At 36.7% G+C, this 25,748-nt stretch overlaps 1 protein-coding gene across 2 annotated transcripts in view; it reads right to left on the minus strand.

The window, feature by feature from the left end:
* GABRG3 (gamma-aminobutyric acid type A receptor subunit gamma3) overlaps positions 1 to 25,748 on the minus strand; it is a 96,173-nt gene that overhangs the window by 20,467 nt on the left and 49,958 nt on the right. For both annotated transcript variants that reach the window (XM_082736023.1, XM_082736022.1), the window contains exon 2: positions 6,169 to 6,321. In XM_082736023.1, coding sequence (XP_082592149.1) covers positions 6,169 to 6,321 — 153 coding nt within the window. The remainder of the gene's footprint in view (positions 1 to 6,168; positions 6,322 to 25,748) is intronic.

Genomic DNA, 25,748 nt, shown 5'->3' on the forward strand with positions numbered 1-25,748 from the left:
CTTATTTCCCTTTCTGTATTTTTGTTGTTGATGTATAAGAAAGCAACTGACTTCTGCACATTGATTTTGTATCCTGCCACATTACTGAATTGCTGAATGAGTTCTAGTAGTTTGGGGGTGGAGTCTCTTGGGTTTTCCATATAAAGTATCATGTCATCTGTGAAGAGAGAGTGTTTGACTTCTTATTTGCCAATTTGAATGCCTTTTATTTCTTTTTGATGTCTGATTGCTGATGCTAGGACTTCTAGTAATATGTTGAATACACTGGTGAGAGTGAATATCCTTGTCATGTATTTGAGACCTTTTTTGTTTCTTGAGAACAGCTAGTAATGCTCTATACTTTCCTCTCAGGACCACCTTTGTTGCATTCCAAAGATTTTGAACAGTTGTGTTTTCATTTTCATTTGTTTCCTTAATTTTTTAAAATTCTCATTTAATTGCCTTGTTGACTCATTCATTCTTTAGAAGGATTCTCTTTAACCCCCATGTATTTGAGTTCTTTCTAATATTTGTTTTGTGGTTGAATTCTAGCTTCAAAGCATTGTGGTCTGAAAATACGCAGGGAATGATCCCAATCTTCTGGTACCAGTTGTGTTCTGATTTGTGACCCAGGATGTGATGTATTCTGGAGAATGTTTCCTGTGCACTAGAGAAGAATGTGTGCTTTATTGTTTTGGGGTGGGATGTTCTTAATATATCTGTGATGTCCATTTGGTCCAGTGTGTCATTTAAAGCCTTTATTTCCTTGTTGATCTTTTGTTTATTTGATCTGTCCATTTCAGTGAGGGAGTGTAAAGTCCCTACTATCATTGTATTATTTTTGATGTGTTTCTTTGATTTTGTTATTAATTAGTTTATATAGTTGGCTGTTCCTATATTAGGGGCATAAATATTTAAAATTGTTAGACATTCTTGTTGGACAGACCCTTTAATATGACATAGTGTCCTTCCTCATCTCTTATTATAATCTTTGGCTGAAAATCTAATTTTCTAATATAAGGATTGCCACCCCAGCTTTCTTTTGAGGTCCATTAGCAAATTAGGTCCATTAGTAAATTGTTTTCCATCCCCTCACTGTAAATCTGGAGGTGTTTTTGTTCTAAAATGAGTTTCTTGCAGACAGCATATCAATGAGTCTTCTTCTTCTTCTCCATTCTGATACCCTTTTGATTGGGGCATTTAGCCCATTTACATTCAGAGTAACTACTGAAAGGTATGAATTTAGTGCCATTATATTATCTTTAAGGTGACTCTTACTGTATATTTTCTCTGTTCCCCTCTAGTCATTTCTCTTATGCTCTCTCTTTGATTAGAGGAAAATATTTCCTGTAGGGCTGGTTTGATATTTGCAAAATTTTTTAGTTTTTGTTTGTCCTGGAAACTTTTTATCTCTCCTTTTATTTTCAATGACAGCCTAACTGAATATAGTATTATTGGCTGCATATTTTTCTCATTTCGTGCTCTGAATATATCAGGCCTGTCCTTTCTAGCCTGCCAGGTCTCTGGATAGGTCTGCTGCCAATCTAATATTTCTGCCATTATAGGTTACAGACCTCCTGTTCCAAGATGCTTTCAGGATTTTCTCTTTGTCTCCACTACTTGTAAGTTTTACTATTAGATAACAAGATGTTGACTTATTTTTATTGATTTTGAAGGTGATTCTCTGTGCATCACGGATTTGGATGCCTGTTTCCTTCCCCACATTAGAGAAGTTCTCTGCTATAATTTGTTCCAATATACCTTTTGCCCCTCTCTCTCTTCTTCTTCTGGGATCCTAATTATTCTAACATTGTTTTGTCTTATGGTATCACTTATCTCTTGAATTCTCCCTTTGTAATCCAGTAGTTGTTGATCTCTCTTTTTCTCAGCTTCTTTATTCTCCATCATTTGGTCTTCTATATCACTAATTCTCTCTTCTGCCTCATTTGTCCTAGCAGTAAGACCCTCCACTTTTGATTGCACCTTTTCAATAACTTTTTTTAAAATTTCAAGTTGGTTAGATTTAAGTTATTTCTCCAGAAAGAGATTTTACTTCTCCAGAAAGGGACTGTCTATTATCTTATGTGTTTTTTCAAGCCCAGCTAGCATCTTTATAATTGTCATTCTGAACTCTAGTTCTGACATCTTACTAATGTCCATATTGATTAGGTCCCCAGCAGTTGGTACTGTCTCTTGTTTTCTTTTTCTTTTTTTTTTTAAAGTGAGTTTTTCCACCTTTCCATTTTGTCCAGAGAAGAATAGATAGGTAAGAGAACAAAATGCTAAAAGAGAAACAAGACCAAAAAATATACAATAATCAAATCAGAAGAGACCCAAAATCAGGGGGGAAAGAAGGGAAAATAAAACATATGGTTAGGCTGATAAATAGAACAGAGCCACACACTTGATTTTGTGTGTATCTTGGTCTGTTAGAGGAAACTGCCTCCCAAAATTTTAAAGGAAGAAAAACTTACACACACACACACACACACACACACACACACACACATATGAACAAGAGTAAACACGATGAAGAGATGAAATGACTTTAAGGATGAACATTTTAAAAAGATTTTTAAAAAGGAATTGGTAACTAAGAAGTTGGTTGGAAAAAAAGAAAGACAAAGAAGGGAACGTGATCAGGCTGGAGACTAGAACAAAGTCATATGCTATATTTAGGGTATATTTGGTCTGTTAGAAGAAACTGTATCCCAAATTTTAAAGAAAGGAAAGCTTATATGTATACAAAAATAAGGTTAAATACAATGAAGAGAGAGAATATGACTATAAAAATGAAAATTAAAAAAAGATTTTTAAAAGGTATTGATAAGATGAAATAGTTAAAATATGTTAAAACAGGAAAGAGGTAAAATAAAAAAAAAAGAATAAGAAAAAAATAAGTTTTTTAATGTTTAACTTTGAAAAAGTAAAGAATCATGGGGGAAAAAGCGATGAATTCTAATGTGCTATATTCCCCTAGATCTGGAGTTTTGCAATTCTTTGATAAGTAAACTTGATCTTGGCTGGATGTTCTTGCTGATCTTCTGGGGGATTTGCAGTGATTCCCAAATGTCTTTGCCCAAGGTAGAATTGCACCACCCTTGGCAGGAGCCATGTTCAGTAATTTGCTGTTTTGCTCTCAGTAACTTTTGTTCTCTGAACCCTTTCTGTACAGCTATGGAGGACAGGAATGAAGATGGTGGCCTCCCAATCTCCAGCCTGGAGGAGCTGAGAGCTTGGGCCCCCACTCTTCAGTGTGCCCTCAGAGAAAAGCAGTCAAACACTCCTGTCTCCCTGGTTTCCAGCCATATTTCAAGTTCACCCAGACTGTGACTGAGCCTTCTTATCTCTGGTACATGGCCGGGCCCATTTGGAGTCTCCAAACCCAGCAGATTCCTGTGGCATGTTCTTGTACCACTCCTCTTTGGGGAGAGAGAGGAGGTCTCCCTGGATCTGCCAGTTGTGGATTCCCTGCTTGAAGAGTAGTGGCCTGACAGTGCCTCAGATAACAGTTTAAGGTAATCCTGAGCTGAGAGCCTCCTCCTTGGCTCCATCACTGCAGGTGGTTCCCCTGCTCCAACACCTGGGAGCTCCGCCACACTCAGGCACTCCTGGTCTTTTTGTGACCCTGTGGGTCTTGAGACCACACCCATCCCAGTGAGGGCTCCAGCCCCCACTTAGCCTCTGGAGTGATGTCCCTCCATGGAGCAGACTTCTAAAAGTTCCAATTTTGTGCTCTGATGCTCTACTATTTTCTGGGATCCAGCCCCTCTCCCTGTGGCCTATCTTCTTGTATATCACCTCAGACTCACCTCTCTGCATGTCTTACATCCCAGAAAGTGTTAGCTTTTCTGTTTCTAGAATTGTTGCTATTCTTCTCTTTGATCTCCTGTTTAGCTTGTAGATGTTCAGAATGGTGTGATAACTATCTAGCTGAATTCCTGGGACCAGATGAAATTTAGGTCTCCTAATACTCTGCCATCTTGCTCCTCTTCTACAAAGCTCATGTTATTATTATCCCCCATTACATAGTAAAAGCAAATCCAATGTGATGCATTTCTGTTACCCATCTATATCTACCTCACAATGTAGTGAGGCTCAATGTGGAGTGAGGATCATGGACAACATTTGGCAATGTCTGGCTTTAATCACATTTATTTAAAAAAATATATCTCATTCATTTTCTCTTCTCATTTTAGAACCCAAGTTATAGTTATACATATTCATATTGTCCTACTGATCATTGAGGCTTTCTACATCTTTTGAAATCTTTTCATCCCTCTCTTCTTCAGATTATATAAATTTTATATGATGGTATTCAATTATGCATGATCTTTTTTTCTGCCATCTTTAATCTACTAGTAAGCTCAGTTAGTGAATTTTTCAATTTAATTATTATACATTTCATTCTAGAGTTTACTTTTTAATATACTTTACCTGCTGTGATTAACTATCTGTTCATTCACTGACATTATATTTTCCTGTAAGAACTTTACCATTGTTATAATAAGTTGCCTTAAACTCATGTCTGCTGATTCAACACCAGATTTTTCTTTTTATATTGACTATTTTTTTTAAGATTTTATTTATTTATTTTACAGAGAGAGATCACAAGTAGGAAGAGAGGCAGGCAGAGAGAGAGAGGGAAGCAGGCTCCCCGCTGAGCAGAGAGCCCGATGCGGGACTCGATCCCAGGACCCTGAGATCACGACCCGAGCTGAAGGCAGCGGCCTAACCAACTGAGCCACCCAGGCACCCTATATTGACTATTTTTTGTCTTTATCATGGGTCACATTTTCCTGCTTCTAAGAATACTGAATAATTTTTATTGCATACTCAATATTGTGGATGATATAATACAAAGATTATGAAATGTATCATCCTTTTTTAAGCCATGTTAAATGCTTTCTTATGGCAGTTAATATACTGATGGTTCTCCTTGACCTTGTTATGGTTTGGTTTAAGCTTTATTTAGAGGGGTTCTAGAGTACCCCTTCAGTCTCAGGCATAGCCTTTTCTGGTGTCTTAACCAAATATTCTGATGTTAATGACTTTTCTCTACTCTTCTGGACTCTAAATCTATTATCTTCAAGCATTATGTATTTCTAGTATCTCTATCTCCTTAATGCCACCATGGTGACTCTTTGACAGGACGTTCATAACTTCACATTGTGCAACCATTACTACATATTATATTGTTTGAGAGCTGATTTTTCAAGTCATGCTTACTATGGCATCTGACCAATTGTGAGTTCATAACCTCAAAAATAGTTACTAAATTTATGTTGTGACTTTGCTGAATACTTTATCAACTCTATTGTGTATTTTCTATAAGCATGCAAAACTAACACTGGTGGAGGTATTACAGACTAGTTTATCTTGCTCAAAAAGTACTATGTTGGTTGAACAAACAAAGAATAAAGTAACAAATACAGAAAAAAAATATGAGACATTTGCAAAGACTTTGAAATTGAGAAAATGCCCTCTTTTCTGAAAAACATATTTAAGCAAACACAACCTTTTTATCACTCTTAACCATTATCTGTTTTCACACATAAAAATATTGAAAGTTAAGTAATGCTCCTATCATAAAGAAAGATTGGTATAAAAATGTTACATAATTCTAAAACCCCTGGAATTTAGTGTTTTATTAGGAAGACTTTGGGCATCAGAGGATAATTCATGAAAAGACTTTGAGATTTAGTGTGTAGATTGTAGCTGGAAAAAATGATCACTTTCTTTTTTGATGGTAAAGTTGCTATAGGCAATCAGAACTTTTGTTACTAAAAGACTATTTTACCGATATTATGTCTTTAGTCCTCAAAAGTATATGAAAAGCTGTGTCCCTTTACACTAATGTAATGAGACTTTTCAGTGTGGCAGATTCCCAGGATGTGACTATATTTTTATGATGACTTCATCCTTAGAGCATAGTATCGGAGGATGCAATTGATTTGTTCTTAATCTCTAACCCAGCTTATTTTAAGTGGCACACTTGGAACTCTATTGTCGGAAAGAGTCTAACTTGACTACTTGAAACAATCTAAGCACGGTTTAAGTAGCCTTCAAATTAGATCAATTACATTTGAACTAAATCTCTTACACTGGAAGAATTTTTATGAATACTTCTGTATCAATATTACACAAAATGATGGGAGACTTGTTTTTGTTTTTGTTTTTGAAACTCACCTAATGCTGTTCTTGCTGGTGTAGCATCTTTTTTTATCCAAAATGACACCCAGGATAAAACCACAGTCAATATACAGGGAATGTATGTTTGAATAGTGAAGTATCCCATTCTTCTACTCAATTCAAAATATATGGTCATGACAACATAATCACCTGTAATAAAATATTATCAAAAGTAAAACAACTTTCTTTGATTAAAGAATATTTCAGGGAAATAATTTTGTTAAATGTATGACCTGAATAAAAATATACAACTACAATAAGATCAAATTGTGAAAAAAGGTCAAAATGCTGGTGTTCTTAAACTTAATTTTTATAAATTTTATTTTATCCATGGCTGTGCAGGACCTTTTACTGGTCACTGGAAAAAGACAAACAAACATATTAATTGATAGAGGAGACAGACATGCACATCTATTCTGTGATAGACCATTACTCAATGAGCTATTATTGCTTGAGCCTCGCTATATGTTTTATGTCTAAAATAAAGGGAAACATAATCCACCCTCAAGCAGATACATAGTCATTCTGTTTTTTAATAGTAACAGAGCTAAACATAAACTTTCATACATAAATTTATGTAACAATTTTATATTTCTATTTTATAGCTTTATTTTAGCATATCAACCTTGTATTTTATGTTTTATTTGATATTTTTATGTTGATCTTATCCTTTCATAACTCCAGCAGTTAGGCTGTGCCAACCCAGAAAACAAACACAAGAAATCATTTTATGACATTCTGCTTCCTCCCACTAAAACAAAGCCACACCATAAAAGTTATTACTAAAGATTCCATGATATTCCTTAAAGAGTTGGGAGAGGGTGCACACTTGTGCATTAGACAATTTATTCCAAAATCATTTCTTTTGTGTCCTTTCTAGGCAACATCCTGTTGAGAACACATCTGTCCCCCACCTCCGCTTGACCTTCACTCTTCAGCATTCTGGAATCAGCATTTTGGCACCTGAAATTACCATGTGCAGATCTGAACTATCATCTTCCCCCACACCAATGTCTACTCTTCTCTCACCAAAGTCAAGTCCTTCTCACTAGGCAAGGCAGAAATACAGAAGCTACCTGTGACTCCTCCTTTTCCCTTCCTCATTTCCTGCATTGTTCTCAATTCCTTTCCCCACAAATGCCAGATTCTATTACAGCTCCCATCTGTCTCCTAACAACTAACCCTTTCCCACTCCTGACAATTCTATGTCCTATCATCAAAAAGATCATTCTAAAACATAAATATCCAACATATCTTTCCTTATAATCCTTCACCAACATCTTGCTACTCTTGTATTATTGTCATGAATTTAATATGGTCTATATCATTCTGCATGCAATGCCCTTTGCCCCTTGTAAAGGAAGTCTGCACTCTGGACATCAGAGTCTCCCCAAGTCCTCAAATCTACCAAGACCTTTTCCCTTGGGCCAGTAAATCTCTATTTATCTGCCTAGGTGCTCTTTTCTTTTCCCTTGCATCCCAGTAATTCCATTCACTTTGAATCTCAGCTTAGAATTCATTTATTTTACCAGGAAATCCTCACTATGCCCCTCTCAACAACTCTTATTAATTCATTCCTATAATTGCTAATATGTTATTCAGACCAATAAAATTATTGGGTTATAGAATATCTCTCTCTTGTTTACCAGTGTTATTTAGTGATAAGCAATCGATTAGTGTGTGTTTAATGAAAAGATGATAATGAAAGTCCCATTTTTACTTAAGAAGATTGAAAAGGAGATTATATTGAGTCCATATGAAAACTGCCTTTTAATTATTAGAGATTTTGTGGTGTTCTCTTGTAGCAGTATTCAGGATGGTTGATAGAAACATCAATACTGAGATCATTTTCCAAGAAACACTTAAAATTCTAAGCAAATTAACATTTCACTGCAAAGGAATAAAAATGATTAACCTGAAGCAATCAAAAGACACAAAGATATTTTTCTAATATGAATGCCAAGTTACATCATTTCCTGGGGAAATATTATTGAATTATGTGTGATACTTAAATGTCTATTATTTTTTACAAAAAATTTCAATTAAAAGCCAAGCAGAAAACAAACATAGAAAGACAAAACATAATAAATCAGTTATGAATGCAGCGTCGATGGAATATCCAGAGTTGAATAATTTCTTCAGCTACCACTGTAGTTTTCTGAGAAAGATAAAGAGGGACAATTTCAGAGCGGACACACAATTCATTTTAGTAAATCTATCTGCTTCTCCCCAACCAGAAGTAAATGGACACTATACCTGTGCTCAGCATACATCTTTGCTAACCCAGAGATCTGCTGAATGTCCCATTATCAAGTATGAAAGACAGATGGACTGTCAGGGCCACATTCTGGGGCCTGATATTATAACTCAGTTGGTTCTTGGTGAGGTTTTGGGACACACTACAAGAAGCAGTTCCAGAGAGGGAGGAATTGTGGGTTCTAGACCATTGCCCCACATAAGAACAACACATAGTCAATGTGCCTCTCATCCTAAATTGGAAGGAAGAGGCCATGGGGTCTTAATTTCCAGATGCATCACATGTTTCTGTATACACATAATTTGTTTGTGTAGGCCTGAGGAGAAGAGATAAAAACCCTCAGAGGATGCAAAAGTTCCTCCCTATATCTGTAAACATGAAAAGCTCTTCAGACAGACCAAGTATATGCCTAATTTATATCTGCCGTTAGGTTTAGGGCTCTTGACTGAAGAATAATGTAGTTCTTTCTATCAGCTCCCCTTCTGTAAGTGTACATATACCCACACACATACATTCACACACTCAGACACTCACACACCCCCATGGACCCAGTCTGCTCCAACTTGGGTGTGAAGTCTTAGCTCCTGCTTTGTGTTCCTTGGATGATTTTTGCCCTCTCTATGGTATGTTTAAGCCATGCACTTTTATTGATGTGCAGCTTTCCTAATGCAGTTCATGAACTGGACCAGAATGGTTTTCATTTTCTGTTATAAGTTGTTTCCAAACCAAAGGGACATAGATTTTGGTTGGCTCATGCCAGATAATAGGGATCTAGAATCCACAGAGGTTCTCCAGAGTCCACCTGGAATGTGCCTGATGCCCACTTCACTGGGGGAAAATGGAAAAGAAAAAATTGGGGAGGCATTGAGAAGCTTCTCTTTGATCCATAAAAGTAAAAAAAAAAAAAAAAAAATCAACTTGGGCCTAGTGGAATTATAAGAACAAGTTGCTCTTTGCCAATTGTTCATTTGTGTGTGTGTATGTGCGTGTTTCCTGAGCCAATGTAAGCTTTTTGGAAGAGCACGTGTAGCACTACCTTTTAGCACAATGCACATATTTATGAAATACAAATTTTTTAAGCTAATACTGTGTTTCATGAAGTTGGAAGTACAAAGATTAGTAAGAATCAGAGTTCTCCCAAAGCTAAAGACTAGCCAGCCACATTTTTTGTACTCCAGCATTTTTTTCCAGAAAGAATGATTAAAAATAATTATTTACTCCATGCTATCAATAAGCTTGTTTATTTTTTACACCTTATGCACCAAAAACTTCCTTTGAATTTCTCATTATTTTAATTATTTTTTATTAACCTATAATGTATTACTTGCCCCAGGGGTACAGGTCTGTGAATCATCATTGAATCTCTCTTAAACATCATTGCTATTTCTACAGATTTGCTCCCCTTGTGATGGTCATGTCTTCTCACTCCTTCACGCAGGTATCTCCTTGGTCTCCTTTCAAAATATCCTAAGTTAGTACCCTTCAAAAGCTGGCGAAGACTTGGTTATTAGAAAGCAATATTCCGTTAAGAAAAAAAAAAAAAAAGTTTTTCCATGGAAGACTTATCTTTTTCTTTGGTTTATGACATATGTTCATGAATTAAATTCTTCATTTTAAGGAATTAAATCTATCAAACTTTTGTTACTGTTCGTGCTGTTGAGAATCTGTTTCTTATCCAGAGACCACAACGGTATTATATTGTTTTTGTCTATAAGTTTTGTTTTTATTTTTATATGTAGTTGATTCTTCTCCAAATTAAATTTCTTAAAGTCCAAGATTGGCTGTCACAGCATCATTCGTTGTCATCCTCAGTCATCCACAATGCCATATAAGTATGGATCTGTTTTGTTCACATATCCATATATGTACAGATCTGTTTTACATGTCAATTCCAGCATAATTACCTCATTATCTTAGTTATTAAAACTGGGAGATGCAGCATAAAATGACCCTATATTAATAACACACTGGTACAATTCTCTCACCTTAGTGTGAGAACCTGTGATTTTGTTTTAACCAATAGAATGTAACCTGTCATTTCTTTGATCAGGTTACTTTATAGAGCAAAGGTGAATGGATTTTGAGATCTGTTGATTTCAAGCTAATCCAAAGAGAAATTATCACTGGACCTGGTTCAGTCAGGTGAAAACCCTTTAAAGGAGGACTGGGACTTTCATGAAAAGCGATTCTCCTTCTGGTCTTGAAGAAGTGAACTACAATTAGCTCTACAGCTACAAATAATAAACTCTGTGAACAACATAATGGTATAGAAATAGAGTCTTCCTTAGTCAAGCTTCCAGATGAGAATGAAGTTCAGCCAATGCCCCAACTGCAGTCTTATGAGAGCTTAAACAGAGGGCCAAGCTAAGCCAAACCCATGCTTTTTACTCACAGAAACTGCTGAATTTTGAATGCTCTGGTTTAAGCCATTAAATTTGTGGTAACCCGTTACTCAGAAATGAAAAATTAAAGGAGAGTGACATCAACAAGATGGCCAAATAAGATGTCCTTTGAACTTATTCCTCCTCAGTAACACTAATTTGGCATCCATCCATATTTGCACTTTTGTGGGAGCTGTGATATCCAGGTAGGAGACTATGAAATCCTGATGCTATTCAAGAATGAAAACAGCCATTTTAAGAAAACAGACTTTTACTAAGGCGACTGACTCAATGAACCTAAAAACAGCTCTGTTTACATGAGGACTCATCTACAGCCTCACTTGTCACTGGTTCTGTTGCTAGCACAATATGCCAAGGGACTCATGAAAAGTCACACCTACTGTATGTTGGGTGATAGACATAAAGAATTCAATCCCAGCTGTGGACCACAAAATGGCTCATGAATCAGCTCCAGCCTTGTGGGTCACTACTGGGAGTCTCTAAAGAACACTGACTTAGACATTTACCCACAGATGAGAGAGCCTTCGTGGAAGCCCAAGAGTCAATGGAGATGTTAAAACACATTGCTAGAGAAAAGAAAAAGAAAAAAACTGAGACTGGATTCAATGAAGAGGAATAGTTTGACTTTAGCCATATCACCCATACCCCAAAGCAGCACAGCTTAGTGATAAGAGAGATGTTCTTGGTCTATGATTTCTCCCACAGAGGTAAGTGAGAAAGTGTGATGGAGTACTTGGCTTCCCTAGCTGTGTGGGATGCTGCTAATGAGGCCCATTTTCACTCCTCTCACACAGAGTGCTGAGTCCTGACCTGCATGCCTGGAGGGTGGTGAGCACTGAGAGAATAGCAAACAGGGCTTAGAATGGAACGGAACATAATTAAGAGACACAGATCCTCCCAGCAGTCTCATGGACTCCATCAGGAGGTCATCCAACAAGTTGCTGGGGAAATCTCAACTATGGACCACCCTAACTGGCCCACAGGCACTTCCAGTGCTCTGTGTACCACTCGCTCCCCCAAAAGTGGCTAGCTCCCAGTGTGCTTTTTTCTGGGGTGGTGAGAGCAAGCTTCAGCAGATGGCTAGTGAGTACACACCGAAAGCTCACCCAAATCCATAGGACTGGGAGAAACTAAAAGCTTGAGCTCTTAGCAAAGCACTAGGGAAAGCAAAAGAGAGGCTGTCAGCACCCACTATGGCTTTTTGGGATTGATAAAAGGCATACAAGTTTTATTTATTTATTTGATAGAGAGAAATCACAAGTAGGCAGAGAGGCAGACAGAGAGAGAGAGAGGAGGAAGCAGGCTCCCTGCTGAGCAGAGAGCCCGATGCGGGACTCGATCCCAGGACCCTGAGATCATGACCTGAGCCGAAGGCAGCGGCTTAACCACTGAGCCACCCAGGCGCCCCAGGCATACAAGTTTAAATATTATGCCACAAGAGGGAGCAGGCACACTCATGGAAAAAGTGTGAGAAAGACTCAGAATCGCTAGCAGTCCTGATAGAAGGTATTTATCTCCCAAAGTCAGTATGTAAAGACTGGAGGAAGTGACTGCTACTTCAAATGCAAAGGCAGCAATGCAAGACTTAAAGGAATATAAAAAAATAAGGAAACAGGACCCCAACAAAGATCACGATAATTTTCCAATAACCAACCCCAAACACAGAGATCTGTGATTTGCCCAACCAAGAATTCAAAATAGCCATTTTAAGGAAACTCACTGAACTACAAAAAAATAAAACACAGAAAGACAATATAATACAATTAGGAAAACAAGACACACAAAAAATCAGAAATTTGACACAGAAAAAGAAATCACACACACACACACACACACACACAGAACCAAACAGAAATGCTGAAGCTCAAGTATACAATTAATGAGGTGGGGGGAAAAATGCAATAGAAAGCATCAACAGCAGATTTGATAAATCAGAAGAAAGAATCTTAAATAGGAGAAGAGGACTTTTGAAAATTTTCAGTCAAAAAAAGAATAAAAGAAGAAGAATAAAAAAAGAGTGAAGAAATCTATATGATCTATAGAATATTATGAATAGAAACAATTTAATTAATGGAGTCGCAGAAGGAAGAGACGCAGATAAAAATTTTAATTAGATAGATAATGGCTGACTGAGACTTCCCAAATGTGGGGAAAGGTCTGGATACCCAGGATCATGAAGCTGAAAGGTAACCCAACATCTTGATCTAAAACAATTTCTCCAAAATATATTGTAATATAACTGACTAAAATAAAAGAGACAGAACATTATAGCAGAAGAAGAAAAGAAAATTGTTCTCATACAAGGGAACCCCAAAGAAGCTATCAGCATTATTCTCCGCAAAAACCTTGCAGACCAAGAGAGAGTGGAGTGATATATCCAAAGTCCTGAAGGGAAAAAAAAAAAATCTGTTAACCAAAAATACTTTACCTTGAGGGGCGGAGTCAAGATGGCGGAGAAGTAGCAGGCTGAGACTACTTCAGCTAGCCCGAGATCAGTTAGATAGCTTATCTAAAGATTGCAAACACCTGAAAATCCATCGGCAGATCGAAGAGAAGAAGAACAGCAATTCTGGAAACAGAAAAACAACCACTTTCTGAAAGGTAGGACCGGGGGAGAAGTGAATCCAAAGCAACGGGAAGATAGACTCTGGGGGGAGGGGACGGCTCCCCGCAAGCGGTGGAGCAACGGAGCACAAAATCAGAACAGACTTTTAAAAGTCTGTTCCACTGAGGGACATCGCTCCAGAGGCTAAACCAGGGCGAAGCGTGCGCGGGGTCAGCGTGGCCTCAGGTCCCGCAGGGTCACAGAAGGATCGGGGGTGTCTGAGTGTAACAAGCTTGCGGGTATTGGAACGGGAAAGCTGGCTACAGAGACAGAGCCGACAGTGAGATCACAGCTCGGTGTTACCTTGAACCGGTCGCAGGCTCAGTGAGCTCGGAGAGCGGCCGGAGGTCAGGCAGACGGGAGTAACTGGGCGCTGTTCTCTGAGGGCGCATTGAGGAATGGGGCCCTGGGCTCTTGGCTCCTCTGGGCTGGAGACCTGGAGGCCGCCATTTGTATTCCCGTCCTCCAGAACTCTACGGAAAGCGCTCAGGGAACAAAAGCTCCTGAAAGCAAACCCGAATGGATTACTCACCCCGGCCCCTGATAAGGGCGGTGCAATTCCGCCTGGGAAAAAGACACTTGAGAATCACTACACCAGGCCCCTCCCCCAGAAGATCAACAAGAAATCCAGCCAAGACCAAGTTCACCTAAAAGGAGTGCGGTTTCAATACCAAGGAAAGCAGCAGAATTCCAGAGGAGGAGAAAGGAAAGCACGGAACTCATGGCTATTTCCCTGTGATTTTTTTTTTTAGTCTTGCAGTTAATTTGATTTTTTTCTTTTTCATTATTTTGATTTTTTTTTTTTCTCGCCTTCTGGTAAATTTTTTTTTTAACTTTTACCTTTTTTTTTTAACGTTTTTTATCTAGTTTATCCAATATATATATTTTTTCGTTTTTATATTTTTCTTATTTGTTTTCTTTTTTTTAATTTGTTTCTTTTCTTTTTTTTTCTTTTTTATTTTTTTTCTTTCTTCCTTTTTAAACCTCTTTTTATCCCCTTTCTCCCCCCTCATGACTTGGGATCTCTTCTAATTTGGTTAAAGCATATTTTCCTGGGGTTGTTGCCACCCTTTTAGTATTTTATTTGCTCCTTCATATACTCTTATCTGGAAAAAATGAAAAGACAGAAAAATTCAACACAAAAAAAAGAACAAGAGGCAGTACCAAAGGCTAGGGACCTAATCAATACAGACATTGGTAATATGTCAGATCTAGAATTCAGAATGACAATTCTCAAGGTTCTAGCCGGGCTCGAAAAAGGCATGGAAGATATTAGAGAAACCATCTCGGGAGATATAAAAGCCCTTTCTGGAGAAATTAAAGAACTAAAATCTAACCAAGTTGAAATAAAAAAAGCTATTAATTAGGTGCAATCAAAAATGGAGGCTCTCACTGCTAGGATAAATGAGGCAGAAAAAAGAATTAGTGATATAGAAGACCAAATGACAGAGAATAAAGAAGCCGAGCAAATGAGGGACAAACAGCTACTGGACCACGAGGGGAGAATTCGAGAGATAAGTGACACCATAAGACGAAACAACATTAGAATAATTGGGATTCCAGAAGAAGAAGAAAGAGAGAGGGGAGCAGAAGGTATACTGGAGAGAATTATTGGGGAGAATTTCCCCAATATGGCAAAGGGAACGAGCATCAAAATTCAGGAGGTTCAGAGAACGCCCCTCAAAATCAATAAGAATAGGCCCACACCCCGTCACCTAATAGTAAAATTTACAAGTCTCAGTGACAAAGAGAAAATCCTGAAAGCAGCCCGGGAAAAGAAGTCTGTAACATACAATGGTAAAAATATTAGATTGGCAGCTGACTTATCCACAGAGACCTGGCAGGCCAGAAAGAGCTGGCATGATATTTTCAGAGCACTAAATGAGAAAAACATGCAGCCAAGAATATTATATCCAGCTAGGGTATCATTGAAAATAGAAGGAGAGATTAAAAGCTTCCAGGACAAACAAAAACTGAAAGAATTTGCAAACACCAAACCAGCTCTACAGGAAATATTGAAAGGGGTCCTCTAAGCAAAGAGAGAGCCTACAAGTGGTAGATCAGAAAGGAACAGAGACCATATACAGTAACAGTCACCTTACAGGCAATACAATGGCACTAAATTCATATCTCTCAATAGTTACCCTGAATGCTAATGGGCTAAATGCCCCTGTCAAAATACACAGGGTATCAGAATGGATAAAAAAACAAAACCCATTTATATGTTTTAAGCCCGAAGACACCTCCAGATTGAAAGTGAAGGGGTGGAAAAGAATTTACCATGCTAATGGACATCAGAAGAAAGCAGGAGTGGCATTCCTTATATCAGATCAATTAGATTTTAAGCCAAAGACTCTAATAAGAGATGAGGAAGGACACTATATCATACTCAAAGGGTCTGTCCAACAAGAAGATTTAACAATTTTAAATATCTATGCCCCCAACGTGGGAGCAGCCAACTATATAAACCAATTAATAACAAAATCAAAGAAAAACATCAACAATAATACAATAATAGTAGGGGACTTTAACACTCCCCTCACTGAAATGGACAGATCATCCAAGTAAAAGATCAGCAAGGAAATAAAGGCATTAAACAACACACTGGACCAGATGGACATCACAGATATATTCAGAACATTTCATCCCAAAGCAACAGAATACACATTCTTCTCTAGTGCACATGGAACATTCTCCAGAATAGATCACATCCTCGGTCCTAAATCAGGACTCAACTGGTATCAAAAGATTGGGATCATTCACTGCATATTTTCAGACCACAATGCTCTCAAGCTAGAACTCAACCACAAAAGGAAGTTTGGAAAGAACCCAAATACATGGAGACTAAACAGCATCCTTCTAAAGAATGAATGGGTCAACCGGGAAATTAAAGAAGAATTGAAAAAAATCATGGAAACAAATGATAATGAAAATACAACGGTTCAAAATCTGTGGGACACAACAAAGGCAGTCCTGAGAGGAAAATAAATATCGGTACAAGCCTTTCTCAAGAAACAAGAAAGGTCTCAGGTACACAACCTAACCCTACACCTAAAGGAACTGGAGAAAGAACAGGAAAGAAACCCTAAGCCTAGCATGAGAAGAGAAATCATAAAGATCAGAGCAAATATCATTCTGAATGGAGAAAAACTGAAAGCTTTTCCGCTAAGGTCAGGAACACGGCAGGGATGTCCATTATCACCACTGCTATTCAACATAGTACTAGAGGTCCTAGCCTCAGCAATCAGACAACAAAAGGAAATTAAAGGCATCCAAATCGGCAAAGAAGAAGTCAAATTATCACTCTTCGCAGATGATATGATACTATATGTGAAAACCCAAAAGACTCCACTCCAAAACTGCTAGAACTTGTACAGGAATTCAGTAAAGTGTCATGATATAAAATCAATGCACAGAAATCAGTTGCATTTCTCTACACCAACAGCAAGACAGAAGAAAGAGAAATTAAGGACCCAAAACCATAAGATACCTAGGAATAAACCTATCCAAAGAGTCACAGAATCTATACTCGGAAAACTATAAAGTACTCATGAAAGAAATTGAGGAAGACACAAAGAAATGGAAAAATGTTCCATGCTCCTGGATTGGAAGAATAAATATTGTGAAAATGTCTATGCTACCTAAAGCAATCTACACATTTATTGCAATTCCTATCAAAGTACCATCCATCTTTTTCAAAGAAATGGAACAAATAATTCTAAAATTTATATGGAACCAGAAAAAACCTCGAATAGCCAAAGGGATATTCAAAAAGAAAGCCAACATTGGTGGCATCACAATTCCGGACTTCAAGCTCTATTACAAAGCTGTCATCATCAAGACAGCATGGTACTGGCACAAAAACAGACACATAGATCAATGGAACAGAATAGAGAGCCCAGAAATAGACCCTCAACTCTATGGTCAACTAATCTTTGACAAAGCAGGAAAGAATGTCCAATGGAAAAAAGACAGCCTCTTCAATAAATGGTGCTGGTAAAATTGGACAGCCACATGCAGAAAAATGAAATTGGACCATTTCCTTACACCACACACAAAAATAGACTCAAAATGGATGAAGGACCTCAATGTGAGAAAGGAATCCATCAAAATCCTTGAGGAGAACACAGGCAGCAACCTCTTCGACCTCAGCCGCAGCAACATCTTCTTATGAACAACGCCAAAGGCAAGGGAAACAAGGGCAAAAATGAACTATTGGGATTTCATCAAGATCAAAAGCTTTTGCACAGCAAAGGAAACAGTTAACAAAATCAAAAGACAACTGACAGAATGGGAGAAGATATTTGCAAACGACATATCAGATAAAGGACTAGTGTCCAGAATCTATAAAGAACTTAGCAAACTCAACACCCAAACAACAAATAATCCAATCAAGAAATGGGCAGAGGACATGAACAGACATTTCTGCAAAGAAGACATCCAGATCGCCAAAGGACACATGAAAAAGTACTCCATATCACTTGGCATCAGGAAAATACAAATCAAAACCACAATGAGATATCACCTCACACCAGTCAGAATGGCTAAAATCAACAAGTCAGGAAATGACAGATGCTGGCAAGGATGCGGAGAAAGGGGAACCCTCCTACACTGTTGGTGGGAATGCAAGCTGGTGCAGCCACTCTGGAAAACAGCCTGGAGGTTCCTCAAAATGTTGAAAATAGAACTGCCCTATGACCCAGCAATTGCACTACTGGGTATTTACCCTAAAGATACAAACGTAGTGATCCAAAGGGGCACGTGCACCCGAATGTTTATAGCAGCAATGTCCACAATAGCCAAACTATGGAAAGAGCCTAGATGTCCATCAACAGATGAATGGATCAAGAAGATGTGGTATATATACACAATGGAATACTATGCAGCCATCAAAAGAAATGAAATCTTGCCATTTGCAACAACATGGATGGAACTAGAGCATATCATGCTTAGTGAAATAAGCCAAGCAGAGAAAGACAACTATCATATGATCTCCCTGATATGAGGAAGTGGTGATGCAACATGGGGGCTTAACTGGGTAGGGGAAGAATCAATAAAACAAGATGGGATTGGGAGGGAGACAAACCATAAGTGACTCTTAATCTCACAAAACAAACTGAGGGTTGCTGGGGGGAGGGGATTTGGGAGAAGGGGGTGGGATTATGGACATTGGGGAGGGTATGTGCTTTGGTGAGTGCTGTGAAGTGTGTAAACCTGGTGATTCACAGATCTGTACCCCTGGGGATAAAAATATATGTTTATAAAAAATAAAAAATTAAAAAAGAAATACTTTACCTTGCAAGTTGTCCTACAGAAATAAAGGCAAGCTGAAGACTTTCCCAAACAAACAAAAGCTGAGGGAGTTCATCACCACTAGACTTGCTTTAAAAGAAATGCCGAAAGGATTTCAGATGAAACAAAAAGAAGTTTTCAGTAACATAAAAACATGGAAATATACAACACACTGATAAAGGTAAGTATTAATCAAATTCAGAATATTTTAAAAATATTATATGATGGAGTGTTAACCATTTTAGTATAAAAGTTAAAGGAAAAAAGTATTAAAAATAATTATAGTTACAATAATTTGTTAATGGGCACAAAAAATCAAAGGTAAATTCTGATATCAGAAATATAAAAAATAAAATAAAAGAGAAAGAATAAAAATAACATTTTTAATGCAATAGAAGTTAATATAAAATAGACTGTCACAGCTGTAAGATATTTTATTTAATCCTTATGGTAACTGTGAGGCAAAAAGCTACTGTCCTATGGAAATAAAGTCTACTATAGATATGCAAAAGATAAAGAGAAGTGGATAAAAGAATACTACAATGGAATGTTATCAACTTACAAAGGAAGACAGCAAGCGAGAAAGAAAGGAATAAGAGGATTATAAAATAGCCAGAAAACAATGAATAAGATGGCATTAGTAAATACCTACTTATCAACAATTACTTTAAATGTAAATAGAATAACTTCTCCAATTAAAGACGTATAGTGGCTGAATAGATTAAAAAAGGAGATCTAACTTTATGCTACCTATAGGATATTCAGCTTTCAAGACATACATAAGCTCGAAGTGAGGGGATAGAAAGAGAAATTCCATGCAAGTGAAAACCAGAAGATAACAAGATTAGATATATTTATATCAAACAAAAAGATTTCAAGTCAAAAACAGTAATGAGAGACAAAGGTCAGTAGGTAATGTCAAAGGAGTCGATTCATCAAGAGGATATAATAATTATAAATGTAAGTGCACCCAACATTGGAGCATCTAAATACACTGAACAATTACCAAAAAATCTGAGGAGAGAAACAGACGATAGTACAAACTCAATACCCCACCTGCAACAATGGGGAGGTGATTCAGATGGAGAATCCATAAGGAAATGTTGGACTTGAACTATATCAATGACCAAATGGACCTAACAGACATATTCAAAACATTCCATCCAACAGCAGCAAACATACATATTTTTCTGAAGTGCACAGGGAACATTTTCCAGGATAGATCACGTGTTAGGTCACAAAACAAGTCTTAACAAATTCAAGAAGATTAAAGTCATACCAATTCTTTTTCTAACCACAATGGTATGAACCTAAAAATTAGCAACAGGAAAAAAAAAAAAGGAAAAATTTATAAATATGTGGAAACTTAACCCCACACTTGTGAACATCCAGTAGGTCAAAGAAGAGACCAAAGAGAAATAAAAGCAATTCTTGGAACAAATAAAAATGAAAACATAAGGTACCAAAACCTATAGGATGTAGCAAACCCGATTCTAAGAGGGAACTTTATAGTGACCAATACCAGCTTTAAGCAAAAACAAAGATGTCAAATAAAAAAACTTACTTTTACATATCAAGGAACTAAAAAATGAAAGAAAGAAAGAAAGAAAGAAAGAAAGAAAGAAAGAAAGAAAGAAAGAAAGAAAGAAAGAAAGAAAGAAAAGGAAAGAATCAAGCTAAGACCAGATTTAGCAGGAAGGAGAAAAAAAAAACAAAGATCAGTCCAGATATAAATGATAGGTGCATACTGCCCACTGGATCCTCACCCTAAGCATAGGCATGGCTTTGGTTTTTGTCCCTCCCTGGGCCTAAATGCCAAGTCTCAGCAAAGATGGGATTTGGGACATAGACTCATCCTTGACAAATCAGCCAAGAATACAGGAGGAAACCATGCCAGGTGCAACCACTGGGATCCCATTGGATAGCATGGTTCTAGGTAAAACCTGATCTTCAGACCCATCATATGTCTAATTGCTGAATCCAAACATGAACCCTAAGCCTTACCCTAATGCTCATCCTCAACCACCCCCCTGGGAGATCTGCGTGGTGCCATCAGATAGGCCCCTGGACTGTGGATTCCCTGTCCATAGCCTCAACCCTAGCCCTGGCTGTGGCACAGACAGGGCCCAAACCCTAGTTCTGAAGGCACATGGATTTGGGACACCTGGCCATGCCAGTTAGGAGCACAGGAAGAAACCAGGCCACTTGGAATCCCCAGGGAGTTGCTGGAGAGCATGGTCCTAGTGAAAAACCTAAACCTCAGTGATACTATGAACATTGCCCCGAGACCATACCAGAAACTGAACCTCACTCTAAGGCCACCCCTCAAGCTGGCCCTTGGGGCAAGATCTATGCACTGCCATCAGACCCTTAAATAGCCAAAGCACTCTTGAGGAAGAACAAAAGTGGAGGCTTCACAATTTCTGATTTCAAACTATATTACAAATCTATAGTAATCAAAACAATATAGTAATGGCATTAAAATAGGTAGACAAATGGAACAGAATGAGAGCCCAGAAATAAACATACACATATATGGTCAACTACTATTTGACCAAGAAGTTACATATATTCAATAAGGGACATAATCTCTTCAATAAACTGGAAAACTGAAAAATAACATGCAAAATAATAAAACTGATTCCTTATATTATTCACAAAAATTAACTCAAAATGGTTAAAAGACTTCAATGTCCATCCCTTAGAATATAAAACCCCTGGAAGAAAACGTAGGAGAAAAATTCCTTAACATTGGCCTTGGCAAAAATTTATTTTGGATGTGATACCGAAAGCACAAGCAACAAAAGCAAAATTAAACAAGTGGGACTATATCAGACTAAAAAACTTCTGCATAGCAAAAGAAATAATTAATAAAAGGTAAAGACAACAAATGGAATAGAAGAAAATAGGTGCAAACCGTATATCTGATAACAGATTTATATGCAAGGTATATAAGAAACTCAACAAGGAATAAATCTGACTGAAAACAGGCTGAGAATCAAAATAGAATTTTTCCAAAGAAGACATACAAATAGTCTACAAATACATGAAAAGATGTTCAACATCCATAATATCAGGGAAATGCAACTCAAAATGATAATAAGATATCACTCTATACTTCTTAGAAGAGTTAATATCAACATGACAAGAAATAACAATTACAGAAGAGGATGTGGAAGAAAGAGAACAGTTACGCACTTTTGGTGGGAATATAAACTGGTGAAGCCACTATGGAAAACAGTATGGAGGATTCTGAAAAAATTAAAAATAGAACAACATATAATCTAGCAATCTCACTTCTGGGTATATATCTAAAGGTTTCTCAAAGAGATATCTGTATCCCATGTTCATTGCAGCATTATTTAGGACAGCCAAGGTATGGAAACAGCCTAAGTGTTCACATAGAGATAAATGGATAAAAGACGTGAAATAAAACAAAAACAAAAACTTACACACATACATTATATATAAATATATATTTATAATCTAAATATATATTTTATAAAGTATATTTATTTAAATAAATTTATTTATATATATATTTATTTATATTTATTTTATTTATATATTTATATTTATATATAAATATATAACATATTTATATATATTAAAATAAATATATTTATTTAAATAAGTATACTTTATAAAATATATATTTAGATTATAAATATATATTTATATATAATGTATGCATATATAAATATATATTTATATATAATGTATATATGTAAGGTTTTGTTTTGTTATATATAACAATTATAAAACAATATAACAATTATATATATATATACACTTACATACACACAGACACACACACATACACATATGTTTACACACATATATATGTAAAACTGAATATTTTCCAGCCCTGAGAAAGAAGGAGATTTTGCCATTTGCAACAAATGTCATGGATGGGCCTCGAGGGCATTATCTGAGTGAAATATGTCAGACACAGAAGAAAAATACTTTATAATCTCATTTATAAGGAAGCTATAAAAATGCCAAACTATAGAAACAGAGAGTAGAATTGCGGTATCCAGGGTCAGGGATGGGGAGGATGGGGGGAGTGGGAAGATATTGGTCAAAAGTTAAAATCTTCCAGTTATAGGAATAATATGTTCTAGGGGTCTAATATACAACATAGTCACTATAGTTACCCTACTGTTTTATATACTTGAAGGTTACTGAGAGTAAATCTGTAATAACCTTACCACAAAAAACCTAATAATGTAAAGTGACAGAGTTAATTAATCCTATTGTGGTAGTCATTTTGCAAAATTTACATGTATCAAATCAACATGTTATATACCTTAAACACACAACAATGTTATTTGTTAATAATACTTCAATAAAACTGGAAAACAAGAGATGGAAAAATAATACAATTGCATTGATTACTAATAGAAAAATCCTCAAACTTAGTATTCTCCAAGCATACCAAGGCTAGGGTGGGTCTTTGTGTTTCTATATAAATTGTAAAGATTGAGAAGTTCCCTGAGGTGCCTATATGGCTCAATTAGTTAGTGTATGCCTTCAGCTCAGGTCGTGACCACAGGGTCCTGGGATCAAGTCCTGTGTTGGGCTCCCTATTCAATGGGGAGTTTGCTTCTCCCACTCCTTCTGCCTTTCCCTTAACTTGTGCTCTCTCTCTTTCCCTACCTCCCTCTCTCTCAAATAATAAAACTTAAAAAAAAAAAAAGTTCTTTAATAAACACTTTGGGTATTTTTTTTAAAAGATTTTATTCATTTATTTGACAGAGAGTTCACAAGTAGGCAGAGAGACAGGCAGAGAGAGAGGAGAAAGCAGGCTCCCTGCTAAGCAGAGAGCCTGATGCTGGGCTTGTTCCCAGGACCCTGGGATCATGACCTGAGCCTAAGGCAGAGGCTTTAACCCACTGAGCCACCCAGGCCCCCCACACTTTGGGTATTTTTTTTGAGTATATTAATAAATTAATGTATCTTCATTTATTTATAGTTCATTGTGGCTACGTGGAGGTAGAGCACTTAACAAAACAAAATTTTAGCCCTCATAAAGATTTACTTATTTCAATTTGAATATCCTTCAATAAGACATTAAATTTCTTCCATACAGTCTTGGCATGTCTTGTGTTAAATTTAATTGTTGTTGGGTATATATTCTGTTGTTATGGACAATGATATATTTAAATTATATTTCTACTTAAATTACATTTTATAACTCTGTTTTTCTGGCATACAGAAATGAAATTTAATATGGATCTTATATCCAACTACCTTTAAAATCTTATTAATTTGAATAATAATTTCTATGGATTCTGTCTTTTGGGTTTTCTATGCAGAATATCTACCTCTGGTCACATATTAACAGAACAGAAAGATATTCTTGTGCAAGCTTTTGTTGTTTTAATTTTTTCTTTCTTTATCATTATAATTTAAAAAAAATTTTTTTAAATTTTAATCCCATGTAGTTAACATACAGTATTCTATTAGTTTCAGGTGTATAATATTGTGATTTAATAGTTCCATATATTACTCAGTGTCATCAAGATAAGTATACTCTTAATCCTTTCATCCATCTCCTCACCCAACTCTCCTCTGGTAACTGTCAGTTTGTTTTCTATAGTTAAGAGTCTGTTTCTTGTTATGTCCCTCCTTTTTTTTTCCTTTGTTCTTTGATTCATTTCTTAAACTCCACATATGAATGAAATGATATGCTATTAGTCTTTCTCTGACTGGATTATTTCACTTACCATTACGCTCTTTCAATCCATCCATGTTGTTGAAAGCAGAAAGAGTTTAGACTTTTTCATGGCTGAATAATATTCCATATTATATATAACACATCTTCTTTATCCATTCACCACCTATCAATGGACACTTAGGCTATTTTATGGTTCAACTATTATAAATAATGCTGCAACAAACATAGGGGTGCATCTATCCCTTCAAATTAGTATTTTGTATATTTTGTGGTAAATACCTCATAGTGTGATTACTGGATTGCAGGATAGTTCTATTTTTAATTTTTTGAAGAACTTCCATACTGTCTTCCACAGTGGCTGCACCAGTTTGCATTCGAACCAATAGTGAGAGAGCTTTCCTTTTACTCCAAATTCTCCTCAGCACTTGTTCTTGCTTGGGATTCTATTCTATTCTATTCTATTCTATTCTATTCTATTCTATTCATTCATTCATTCATTTGTCAGAGAGAGAGAAAGGAAAGAGCACAAGTAGGAGGAGTGGCAGGCAGAGGGAGAAGCAGGTTTCCTGCTGGGCAAGGAGCACAATGTGGGACTTGATCTAAGGACTTTGGGATCATGACTTGAGCCAAAGGCAGATGCTTAACTGACTGAGCCACACAGGCACAGCTTGAGTTTTTTATTTTAACCATTCCACAGCTGTCAGGTGATATCTCATTGTGACTTTGATTTGCATTTCCCTGATGATGAGCAGTGTTGAGCATCTTTTCATGTGTCTGTTGGCCATCTGGATGTCTTCTTTGGCGAAATATCTGTTCATGTAATCTGTTCATTTAATTGGATTATTTGGGTTTTTTTGATGTTAAGTTCTCAATATATTTTGAATAATAACCCTTTATCAGATGTGTCATTTGCAAATATATTTTCCCATTAAGTAGGTTGCCTTTTAGTTTTCTTGGTTGTTTCCTTTGCTGTGCAGAAGCTTTTCATGTTGATGTTTAAATTTTGTTTTTGTTTCCTTTGCCTCAGAAGACGCATGTAGAAAAAAGTTGCTACATCTGATTCAAAGACATAGCTGCCTGTGCTCTCTTCAAGGATTTTTTTGGTTTCAGGTCTTATAAGTAAGCCCTCAGTCAATTTTGAGTTTATTTTTGTGTATGGTGTAATAAAATAGCCCAGGTTCATTCTTTTGCATGTAGCTGTCCAGTTTTCCAAAAGCATTTGTTGAAAAGACTTTCTCTGATTGCATATTCTCATCTCCTCTGTTAAAGATTAATTGACCATATAACCGTGGGTTTGTTTCTGGACTTTCTATTCTGTTCTCTCCCCACCCCCCCTCCCCC

This window comes from Mustela nivalis (genome assembly GCF_964662115.1).
Source record: "Mustela nivalis genome assembly, chromosome: 6".
NCBI lineage: Eukaryota > Metazoa > Chordata > Mammalia > Carnivora > Mustelidae > Mustela > Mustela nivalis.